The sequence below is a fragment of the Bombus vosnesenskii genome, unplaced genomic scaffold (genome assembly GCF_011952255.1).
Source record: "Bombus vosnesenskii isolate JDL3184/JDL3185 unplaced genomic scaffold, Bvos_JDL3184-5_v1.1 scf7180000016263, whole genome shotgun sequence".
NCBI lineage: Eukaryota > Metazoa > Arthropoda > Insecta > Hymenoptera > Apidae > Bombus > Bombus vosnesenskii.
In genome coordinates this window covers 1660686-1673111 of record NW_022884332.1, presented here as the reverse complement: position 1 = coordinate 1673111, position 12426 = coordinate 1660686, and the positions used below count along the sequence as shown (strand labels likewise).

General features: G+C 32.9%; 3 protein-coding genes across 5 annotated transcripts in view; 1 reads left to right on the top strand and 2 right to left on the bottom strand.

The window, feature by feature from the left end:
- Positions 1–211: 211 nt before the first annotated feature.
- Positions 212–1498, bottom strand: LOC117242088 (three-prime repair exonuclease 1). Of its 2 annotated transcripts, XM_033508463.1 has the most exons (4): positions 1242–1498; positions 973–1139; positions 776–904; positions 212–529 (listed from the first exon to the last, which is right to left on the bottom strand). In XM_033508463.1, exons 1-4 carry the CDS (start codon positions 1447–1449, stop codon positions 299–301), a joined length of 735 nt encoding a protein of 244 aa, XP_033364354.1. In that variant the 5' UTR covers positions 1450–1498; the 3' UTR covers positions 212–298. The 2 variants fall into 2 exon arrangements, with proteins under 2 accessions (XP_033364354.1, XP_033364353.1); XM_033508462.1 differs by having other exon boundaries at positions 212–904.
- A 379-nt stretch (positions 1499–1877) lies between these two features.
- Positions 1878–5830, top strand: LOC117242085 (anaphase-promoting complex subunit 5). The gene is made up of 11 exons (XM_033508459.1): positions 1878–2016; positions 2116–2165; positions 2342–2721; positions 2805–2958; positions 3066–3247; positions 3321–3434; positions 3499–3628; positions 3709–4011; positions 4776–4897; positions 4971–5238; positions 5355–5830. The coding sequence occupies exons 1-11, from the start codon at positions 1878–1880 to the stop codon at positions 5721–5723; spliced, it is 2211 nt and encodes a 736-aa protein (XP_033364350.1). The 3' UTR covers positions 5724–5830.
- Positions 5831–6025: 195 nt separating this feature from the next.
- LOC117242087 (dipeptidase 1-like) overlaps positions 6026–12426 on the bottom strand; it is a 238391-nt gene continuing 231990 nt past the window's right edge. For both annotated transcript variants that reach the window (XM_033508461.1, XM_033508460.1), the window contains exons 6-8: positions 11684–11844; positions 8529–8658; positions 6026–8121 (exon numbers count right to left, since the gene is read on the bottom strand). In XM_033508461.1, coding sequence (XP_033364352.1) covers positions 7990–8121; positions 8529–8658; positions 11684–11844 — 423 coding nt within the window. In that variant the 3' untranslated portion in view covers positions 6026–7989. The remainder of the gene's footprint in view (positions 8122–8528; positions 8659–11683; positions 11845–12426) is intronic.

Here is a 12426-nt window from a genome sequence, read left to right as displayed (position 1 = left end):
ATTATTATTATTGTTATTATATACATATGTATATTCTATTATTATAAAAAATTTTTAGAGGCTTTATAAATTTGTATGTACACATTGTAAAATAAATTTCTAAATTTATAGTTACATTTATCACTTCCAAAATTTGTAATATATGTACAAAAATTTATATTTTGAACTATTTTCAGAAGATAAAATAGATTTTGATATAATCCAATATATGTACACATTTAATAAATATATTTCCTTAAGTGGAATCATAAATACAATACTATCAAAAAAAAAATGTTACTCTTTCAACAAATATATTTTATTTGCTGGTATAATTAGTTAAAGGTACTGCATTGCAATCTGTCCATTCTACGAAGAAATTTCCTAATTTGATAGCACAGCGAATCATAGTAAGACAATCACCTTCTGCACTATGTGCATCTTCAGGGTTATTACCAAAAATATGTTTATAAACACTACTCAATCTAAAATTAATGGGCCGACTATTTGTAAAATCTAATTGTCTTCTTACATTACTTCCTCTTCTATCCTGAAAATTTTCATCACAGTGTTGTAATTTTATAATTTGATTCTCAGGTGTCTTTTCATTGATTTTTTGTATCTTTCTACAGTAACTAGTTTGTGGAGTGTTAAATACACTATCCAAATGAACTGTTGTTTCTTTAATCTTAGTTGGAGTGTTATTTTTGTTATGATAATTAAAATTTGCATCCATAATAGAATCTAATGCATCAGATAAAATCTTATCATAACCATCATCCAATAAAATACTAACTTCAGTACAACTGGAACTACTAGCAATAGGTTGTACAATATTCATTTCTTTCCTTGGATTTTGTTTACAAGAGAAAAATTCTTTGACTAGATGCATCATGTCAATGCTTAAAACATTTTCACTGAAATTCTTTAAAGAGATAAGTCAGATTATTCATGAATTTGTAAAATTATATTACGATATAATACTACATATACCTTCTCAATATTTTTGAATTCTGATAAAAATATTGGATAGTCATAATTATTTCCATTATAAGCTATAAAACAAGCTGGTGCTGCTAATCGATTTATAAAATTTAATACTAAGTTATATATGTCACAATTAAAACATGGAAATTCTTTTAAATTTTCATTGGATAAGCCTATAATAATATAAGTTTTATTTATATAAAAATAGAAAGATATAGCAGTTCGTTTAAGGTAGAATAAAAATTGTTTGCTAAAAACAATTAAATGTTAGATACCTGTCAATGTTTGAATATCCTTTGAAATAGGTACATTTGGATGTATTGGTAAAACAAGTTTCTGTAAAACTCTTGGTGAAATATTTGTAGTATCGCATATAGCAGTTCTTGATACTGCAATTAATGACATTTCTGTGATTTTTGGCATATAATTCTTTGTAATTAATCCAGTTGTTTCCAAATCAAGAAATATAAATGTTTTTATCATTTTTAAAAAACTTTAATAAGATCAATTAAAGTAGATGTGCAATTGGATTCCTATTTTGGAAATAAAATTTATATTAACTACAAAATTAATAATTAATTCCCTAACTTGTAATGTTATCTTTGCACTAAACTTTTAAATCACAACATGCATTAAAATACACATAACCATGTTAAGTATTGGGTTGTCAACTACGTGATTACGGATTTGTCATTAAGTATGTATGTACATACAGAGAGGATGCGATGTTGGATGAAACATATGAGAGTTAAAGCTCCCTCACCGTGATAATATCGAACTAATCCTGGTATACCATAACAATAAGTATAAATTCATTTACCATTGCTAATTTCAGATGTATAAATTAGCATACATATAAAATCTTCTTTTCGTTTAAAATGGAGAGTATATAGTTAGTTGAAATACGTGCTATGATACCGTTGATCACAATGTCTACGGATTTAATGAATATCGATGGCAATATAAAAAGAGTGCAAAAAGAAACTTTGACACCATACAAAATAGCAACTGTCATTTTGATTAAAGAATATTGCAATGAAACAACAAAAGGTAATTTACTATCTTTATAGACATCATAATCTAAATTTATTATAAATATTGTAATACTATATTATTAATGTTACTATTAATATTAATATTTTGTTCCAGCAATTGTGGAAAGACGTGACTTTTGTTTAGTCGCTTTGAAATTGATTCAAGTAAGCATTAATAAAATGATTTTATTTAATATATTGTTTGTACACTAAATAAAGTAAAATGTTCTATACACACACAAACGTACACACACACATTCATATGTATACTATTATAAAGGGTTAATATTTAATTTTATTGGAATATATTAAATAATAAATGTTTTTATCTTTTTCGTTAGTCCCCTGACATGGATCTTAATACACTTCTGAATATATTACATTCCCCTGAATATATTTTACATCGGTTTGCACATCATATGGAAGTTCAATTGAATATGTTAAGAGGAAAAGGGGTTGAAGGATTATTAGATTTATTTGATAATGTTGGACGTCTTACGAAACCAACATTGGATCATTCTCTTTCTTTACCTGCCCTAAATAAAAATTCTGTGCTTGGGCTATATATAAGGAGAGTTATAATCTTTTTTGAAAAATTACCTTTTGATCAAGTTGTAGCTCTTTATGAAGCTTTGAAAAAATACTTGGATAAAAGAATTAATACGTTTGATGGTTCTGATATATCTGCAGCTTCTAAAACAGAAGATTCACATATAAATGAGTATGTGTTCATTATATTCATAAACTGTAATTTTGTTATGTGATATATATGTATTTTGTTATAATTTCTCTGTATTTTGAAAGAATTAAAACAACTTGGGGTGGAAGACAAGCTGAATTACTTGTTGCACAACAAGCACATACTATACAAACAGATGAACATAAAGCGATGTCTCCTGCAGAACTGCAAGTTCTTGTACGAGAACTTTTAAGTTGTAGTCCTTATTATGCAGAAGCTGTGAGTATCATGTAGTAAGAACATATTTTATTTATATATATTTTAAAAGATGCAGTTAAATATCTTTTTGTATTTCTTACTTTCTCATAATCTTTAATATGTTTCAGCATTATTTAAGTTATTTAAACTGTTTAAGGGTCAATGAATACTGTGGAGCTATAGATAGTCTTTATCACTGCTTTGATAGATTAGCACCTTTGGAAAACCGTTCTGCACCTGAAGATAAATCTCGCATTTTCAGATATGCAGCTTTAAATCTAGCAGTTTTACATGCTCAATTTAATCATAAGTGCGTTTTTATATAAATTTAAAAATTAAGAATTTTGTATACGATTCATGTTGTCATTTCATTCTCATTTAAGGGAAGTAGCACAAGCTGCTTTGAAAGAAGCTATCATGATGGCTCAAGAAGCTGGAGACAATGTCTGTTTACAATTAGCACATGCTTGGATGTATTATTTAACTATCAAACAAAAGTAAGTTAAAATCTCTTAACTTGCATTGATATATATTTATCACCATATTTGTAATATAATTTAGGGGACCATTGATAGAAAGGTCAGTTGGCAAGGCAAGTATGTTAGGAATAACTCACACAACTGGATTAGGTCTTATTGCATATGCTCATAATTCTGCTTTAGAAGCTAAGAGTCCATCACAAGTGTTCGAGGTATTTCTTTTATTCAGTTGTATTCAATGTGTGTTCTAATGCTTATTCAAGATTAAATTGTTCTTAATATTTAATTGCAGACTCTGATGAAATCCGATGTCTTAAATTGTCAACATTCTATGGTAGATTTAATGTCAATGACATATGCCGAAAAATCTGCGTTATGGGCATACTACGGTAAAACTGAGATGTCTTCAGTTTGTGCTCAGTTATTACTTTTACATAATACAGGGGATAAAAAACAGCATATGTTTAATGGACCATCTACTTGCCAGGTTGTCATTAATATCGCGAATATCTTAGTAGAATTCGGAGAATATTTTTTGGTTGACATCGTACTTGCTCATGCCAAGGAGAGGTTTCCTAATGAACCGTGTAATAAGGTACCATTTAGAAATCAACCCTTTGCGGACGGGGCCGCTCGACAAGCGAGCGTCGCTGTGAACGAGAGGTACTGGCGCGCGCAGTTGAGAAAATATACACGTTGAACGTTTGCGTTATTCATTGTTAAGGCTTGTATTATTTTCATCAATATTTAGTTCATCATCATTGTCACTATTACTAGAAGTATTGAAACGTCTGAGCCGATTCATTGTTGAACGGAGTTCGTTTCTACTATCTGAAGCACTGTTATCGTCCTCTATCTTATCAGGTTCAAATTAATGTTCGTCATCACTACTATCATTATCGAACATGTTTTTTCTGGAACTTTTAGGCATCGTGTATAAGGTATTATAAAAAATATGTAAAATACATAAAAAGCTTTCTGATTCATTTGGTAATGCCATTGAAAGATTGAAATTCGTTCTGACTCGACCATCATCTTGCATCGCGAGTTTACGTTAAACGGAAAATAAGATTTCTAAAGATCTATAATTTTCTTTCATCAAAAACATAATACTGTTTAGTTTATTATAACCATGCGTAAATACGCATAAGATTATCGCTTAGAAAAATAGACGTACGCCAGTCACTTCAAGGTAACTGTCCGGAACTGTGAACAGATTTGAACGGCTATATGCCGACACGCGTTCGCAACGATGAAAAGACTTGAACGGCTATTTGCCGACACTCGTCCGCAAAGGGTTAATGTTATACGTAACCGAATGAATCATATAACGAAGTTTAAATATTATTTGTTTCATAGATATGGAAGTTAAGCGAGCAACTTTATGTGTTTACACAATTAATGAGACAAGAAAAGTGGAGTGAAGCTGAAGCAATAGCGTCAAATATTTCAAGTTTAGATCCTTTGGAATCTAAATTTAGGTATAGCGATATATTAAAATATGTCGTTTTATTATGCAGGGTCTGTATTGTCTTTAAAAATTTGAATGTTTAGGTTAGCGGAAGTTTGTTTGGAGAAAGGGGATTATCCAAAAGGTTTAGAATGTATCGACAGCATTGGCAAAGAAGAGCAATTAACACCTCAAAATAAAATAAGAACTATGATTTTATTAAGTCAAATAATGTGCGCTTCTGTTTCACCAGAGAATGGGATTGTAGGAGTGAATTCTTTAGTACTTCTAAATACAGCTCTAGAACTTGCAGTAAAAAATCATTTATCTTATTATAAAGCATTAATAAAAATGCATCTTGCAAACATTCAGGTAATTAGATTAATTAATACATTTTTTCATTAATTTAAAGATATTGAAGATATTGATTACATTATAAATATTATAGATATTATGAGTATGATACTGATCTTTTATTAACGTTCCAGTTAATAATGGGTATGCCAACTTTAGCACTAAACTTAGTAGAAGAAGCAATTACACAAATTTTAGCGCATGGAGGATATTACGATCAAGGTAGAGCGTTTGTTTTATATACGAAATGTTTAGTTGCTACTGCTCCAACATGTGACAAGGCGCGAAAGGAAGTAATCTTAAAAGCTATTAAAGCACTTTCAAAGGCGAAAAATTATTTTACAAAAGTCGAAGCATATGGAAGACTAAGAATTACATTGTGTTTAGAATCTTTACTATGTCACGAAATCGATCTTAAGACTGAACGAAATCAATGTGCTTTTGAATTTCGCCAACTAGATCAACAGCTTCTTACAAAATTAAATAATTTGTTTTTATATTGAAAACCAAAATGCAGAAAAAGAAGATAAGGACAAATATGTAGAATTGGAAAACTTCTTCATTTGTATTAAGAAACGAAACATTCAAATATACAGTATTTTCCTAAAAATCTTGCATTATTATTTATTATTAGGTATGTGTATTACGTAATAATTTAAAAAAATACTTAGGTATTGATACTAATAAAACTCTTATAATTAGATTCATACAATTACATTTTGTAAAATACAACTTACGTGAAATGTTCTGAAGATATGGAAATCTGTTGTATAATAAGGATAAGGGAAAATGAATAGTCGAACAATGACAAGTATACAATAGAAACATTTATTTATAGAATCCGCTGCGAAGCTACAACGGAATTTTTGATATTCTAAAGTTTCTTACCTACTCCTCGTGTAGGAGTTAGGTATAATCCATACGAGTTATCTTCATTCTGTTTGTTATCCGATAGCAATTTTTTCCGAAGAATCAACTCGCATGAATCACATAGTAAGTGCACACAGGACACAAATAGGTGAATGGTGACACATGAAAATCGCAGGGGTGAATTTTTATCAAAACCCCAGAAACTTCCAATGAGTCGTCGAAGATATTAGATGATGCTTTTGTCGAGGAAAATTTGGATGTGTATAAGTGATAGATTACATCCGACATAACACGTTGAGAAACACTCACACACGTTTGAATTCTATCGACAATAGTTCTTGTGAGCAATTTTTATCTTATCCAAGTATCTCTTATTTTTTGAAAGCATTTTGTTTTGTATAACAATATTCTCCTCTCTATAATACTAACAGCAAGATTCACTTTGCGAATATGCTTTTTCTTTGCGTCATTTCGTTAAAACAGATATGTTTTCCTTCTGAAACCTTTTTCACTTCAACGACTATAATAATGTTTTTCAAATAAACCCGTGATTCTTTCAGATATGGGTTTGCTCATTTTGATTCCTCAAATTATTAACGCTAAAGTGCACGTATTTTTGGTGCAACGAAGGGGGGAAGACATATGAAGATACACAGCCGGGTTTACACATAATATTTTTTTCTTTTACAGTACGACAGTGACATAGTTTAGAAGATTTCTATATTGTCACAATATGTTCTCTTTATTTTTTTCGGTGTACCGATTTACGCATAATTGATCGTTTTGTTTGGCATTTCAGAAATCATTTTTTACAAGAATTTCATGCAATTTGGTACTTCTAGTACGTCAAAAACATTATCTAGAAGTATGATATTTTTAATTGTAACTGATCGATTTGAAACTAAATTCTTTTTCATTAAATTATTTAGTGGTGTTTTTAAACATACGTCGGAGGTATATATACTCGCACGTATACAATATCAAATTGTAGGATATAGCCTGATTTTCGACAAAACTTATTTTCTTGAAGAACACAGCGCTCTATAACTCTTCGAACGACAATGAAAATTTTAAATTCTCCCAGTGATGTACACAATTCTTCGAATTAACAGCTTTTGTATCGTAAAACTATGAAATGGAGAAAAATCTGTTTATACTTTATTCAAAGATTGCATATTAGAATACACGTATTTCTTTTTATAATAAATTTTACAATGCGTTGCTATTACTCCTATGAAAAATAGCATTGTTACCTTGTACATGTCTGTTCTGAAACATATGTACGAGATACCAAAATATGGTTGTTATAAATGTTAAAATACAGACGATTTTATAATCAATTTTCCTCTACTTAAAACTTAAGCCTTAAATTATTGTTGACAGATACATGGGTAATTTAGAACGTGAATTTCGTAATGCTTAATGATTATTTTAACGTTAACGATAATAAAATAAATGTTATGATAAAAACACGATCGTCGTATTTTCTTAATCGTTCGAATAATTATAAACATGGCGAATTAACAGTTTTGCAGAGGCTCGTTGAGAAATAATAATATTCTATGTTTGTGCTTTCAAGCAAAAGAAACCTACAGCCCAGCAAATTAGACATTCGAAGCTGTGTATTTCGTTCGAGGTAGGTTCTTCATCCTTTCTTTTTTCTCTCGTTCAATTGTTATCCTGATTGAGCATCTAAAAAGGGACAGATTTTGTAGGCGGGCAAGAATCAAGCAATGAGAAGCTCTCTTTCTCTTTCTTTCTCTTGGATCGCTCGTTCTGCTAGGACTTCTCCGGTTCCGACGCGACTCGGCTCGTCTAGTCGAGCATAGGACGGCAGGGTGCTCGTGGAGAAGTAATTTGCACACCATCCGGAAACTATAGAAGGGCACGATAGAACGATCAAATCTCCATGACCGTTTGCACGGAATTGATATCGAGCGCACAACTGCCGGTTGTGTCGGGAGAATCCTGAAGGTATTCTTCGGAAGGCGTCATACCGGCTGTTCTCATGTCGTCCCTCACTTTTTCCACCTGAAACGAATAACACGTACGTGCAGTTTTCTCTTTAAAAAAAATCGCAAATCTACGCAAGATATCATTCTCATAAAAAAGTTTTACTTTTGTCCTAAGTTTTCGTAAAACAAAAATATTTCCATCTTTTCCTAGAGAAAATGGTCTTTCAGAAGAGAAGTGTTTGTTTCCCCTTTCAATTCCTTTATTTCGTTTATATCCTTCGTTTAATAATCGATTGAGCGAAAGTTAATTTAAAACTCTTGTAGAATCGTCTTGCTTCAAATTTATTCGATTTTCAGAATCAAAGAATTAAACAACAGACTACAGACTGTTTTTATTTTCGTGTCGTATAGGGAACAATTGGGATGCTCGCGGTGTAGCAACCTGGCAGGAAGATTCGAATTTAGATTTGAACGCGTTCCAACCTTTTGAAGGACTCTCAGCAGATTCAGTCCGGCGACTTTCTTTAAGTCGTACACGTTCCAGTTCCCACTTCGAAGAAGTTCGGCGAACAGTTCCGGATACTTGGAGACATCCTCCAGTCCTCTGGGTGTCCTGTCAACAGAATCGATCCCTTGTAACAAGTCGTGCCCGAGTTTGATTACGATCAAACTGGAAATGAATAGTTGCAACGTTGATCTTTGCGATTTTTCATATTTTACAATGCGCGTGTCAAAATGTCCAATTTATTTCAAGTAACCTATAATAATTATAGCGATGAAAATGAATAGAGAGCAATGGCAATTTTTAATGGTAATTTTTTTACGGTTATTAACGATGGATTTGATGGATTGTTAGATACACGAGGATTTTAATAATTCGAAGAGACGAGGAATTCGTATAAGATACATCTGCTCGTTTTACAAAATTTAGAAACTTTGAGTTGTAGCGCCACGCGACAACGGAACTTTCCGATGGCTTCGCGACACTCGGCAACAATGTATATCGCCGAAGCGAAGTACCTAATGAGCTATCAATATCCCAACGGTCCTTTCGCCGAATGTTCGAGAAGGCGTGCATGGCAACGGTCGCGGATGCCAAACAAACGCACGGATAGTGGGGTTAGGTTGGGGTTAGGGGGCGACGAAAAGAAAGAAAGAGATTCATTCCGTTTCGAACAACGAAGTGCGAAGGGTCTAGCGTAACAGCGAAGCAAACACATTCGAGAAGCGTGATTGTTAATCGTTGATCGTTAATCGTTTAATAAATCCGTTTTGTTGAACATCAAGAGCATTTCTTGGGGCACTTACATTCAACTCCACCTCAGAGTGAAACTTTGATCATTGAATATATCCGTTTGTATACGTACAATCTATTCCATTAGATAATTATTCAAACGACTCTACTTCCCTCGCGAATAATCTCCGTTCTAATTAACATCAAGAGTTACTAAATCGATGCCAGTGTATAAATAAAAGGAACATTTGTCCAAGCACTGTTGTCCCACGTTCGTTCTATCAGTTTGTATCCAGTAATAACAGACATTAATCACGAAGATTTACATTCAAACGCATTAAATTACAGCTTATCTTTCCCACCATGAATCCAAATGAGTTAAACAACCCGTAATTCTTTCCGACGTGTACCTCAAACTCCATTCTCCTCCTGCTCTCTGTATTTTTTCTTTTTATTTTTCTTTTTTCGATGATCGATAACCCATTGTAACGGACCACCAAGCATCCATCGTGTAACAGAATATCGAAAGGAAAAACGGAAAGTCTATGGTCTTGTAATTAGATTTACAGTGCCATTAATTCTCCGTTCATCGGTTTACGATAACTTGCACAAACACGATGAATTACCCGACACGAGCCGGTAAATGTGTTCACAGGAAGGTTTACGCCGCCGCACCCTTGTGACTATAAATCTTTTCGACCAACGTCGCCGCATCGAAAAGCTTAATTACAGCCGTGCGTACTCCCTTGATTAAACTTATGGAATATCAAATTGGACCCACGATTCACGATGTTTCCTATTCGGATATTACACCGACTTCGATGTCCATTCGTAGAAATGGCTCATAACCGGACCGCGGATATTTGTGCAGATTCATTTTTTTTCTTTTTTTTTATTATTCAATTTGTACTTTACAATTTGTCTAGCTGGACATTCGGTAAATTTGTTTAGCTTTATTGCTAAATAGCATATGGATGGCTACCCCCAGCGAGATACCATCTTCGAGTTTGTATATTTTATTTCTTTAATGAGATCAGTGAGGTGTTTTCTCTTTAGACTTCTTTTTACGAAAGATTCGTATTTTTGTAAAGGCAAAATAATGGAACAGAACGTAAGGAGAAACTCGTCTCACCTACCGAGCTATGCCAGGTGCTAGACTCTGAGTATTCTACGTACATTTGCGTGTTACGAACATTCTGTGCATTTTTGTATATTTACATCCGTAAAGATCCACCGGTTGCTTATAACGAAGACGACTTTTCTTCGTGTTTATCTTTTTCCAGGCAAGCAGAAAAATACCGTAGGACCTTTTATGAGTTTTTCTAGACAGATATATACGTCGGGAATGAATCATATTTGACGATATAAACGATCTTTTGATTTACATACATGTTTAATTGTATTGCGGTTATACAGGGTGGTTGGTATTAGCTGTGTTCGATGATAATAACGTTTCCTAAAATAGTACATACATGTTAGATATATAACACGTAGAAGCCTCAGATGGTAACAAACGAATAATTGTCATTAAATATACGATGTATATAATTTATATACAGGATGGTTGGTAACTGGTGGTACAAGCGGAAGGGGGTGATTCTACGCGAAAAAAGAAGTCGAAAATATAGAATAAAAATTTTTCGTTCGAGGCTTTGTTTTCGAGAAAATCGACTTTGAATTTTCGTTCGGTACGCGTGCGGTACGTTATAACGGATCTCACTGTAGATCGTTGTCTAGATGGAAAAATTAAAAAAAAATTTTTATTCTACATTTTCAACTTCTTTTTTCGCGTAGAATTCTTTTCGCTTGTACCACCAGTTACCAACCACCTTGTATATAAATTGTATACATCGTATATTTAATGACAATTATTCGTTTGTTACCATCTGAGGCTTCTACGTGTTATATATCTAACATGTGTGTACTATTTTAGAAAACGTTATTATCATCGAACACAGCTAAAACGTAAAAGTTCCAAGTAACAACTGCAGAAATTGTATACATCATACTTTTAATGACAATTATTCGTTTGTTACCATCTGAGGCTTCTACGTGTTATATATCTAACATGTGTGTACTATTTTAGGAAACGTTATTACCATCGAACACGGCTAATACGTAAAAGTTCCAAGTAACAACTGCAGAAATTGTATACATCGTATATTTAATGACAATTATTCGTTTGTTACCATCTGAGGCTTCTACGTGTTATATATCTAACCTGTGTGTACTATTTTAGGAAACGTTATTACCATCGAACACGGCTAATACGTAAAAGTTCTGAGTAACAACTGCAGAAATTGGAAAGTTTCGAAAGGTTTATTTGTTTGCGATTGTGTATTCTATCGTGCATATGTATATGGATTTGCGCGATAGAACGTGTTAAAGAAAAAAATGTACCTACTTGTTGATACCATCGAAGTCGCCACCGACACCGATGTGGTCCACACCAATTAGGTTTTTAATGTAGTAAATGTGCTCGGCAACGTCGGAGACGGTCGCCTGAGAGCCACATTTCACGAAGTAATTATAAAACGTCACCATCACCAATCCACCGTTAGCAGCCTACAAATGAAATTCCATTATATGTTGCATCGTTCGATAAAGTCGCTCGAAGTTTCGATCGTACTTCTTATAAAAAAACTTATCCGAGCTTTAAATCCCATACTTTCGTGTATCTTTATCCAAAAATTTAAAATGGCTGGATGGTATCAGGCACAATAGCAGGCAAAATTTTTGGGATACGATGGAATTTGGAAATTGAAAAGTTCGAAGGATCGCGTGTTCAAGGTTCGCAAGATTAAAAAATTTGGAAACTCGAGTGTTTGGAAATCTGGGTACCTGAACGTTCGAAAGTTTGAACTTTAAGCAAATTTAGATGGCTGGATGTTTACAAATTTCAATGTCCGAAGATTCGAGCGTTTGAAAACTTAGAAACCTAAAGATTCGACGCGTTCGATGAATTTTTCAGGCTTCGGTGACTCGAAAACTTGGAAAATCGAAAACTTGAAAATTTGAAGATCTGGCGACTGGAATCTTTCACCTGAAACAAATAAGGAACACGCTAGCTTTCGGATCGACGAAAAGTTCGATTATTCCGCTCGAAGTTTGAAATCTTGGTCGTGCCTTGTATTGACCGCAAATTCT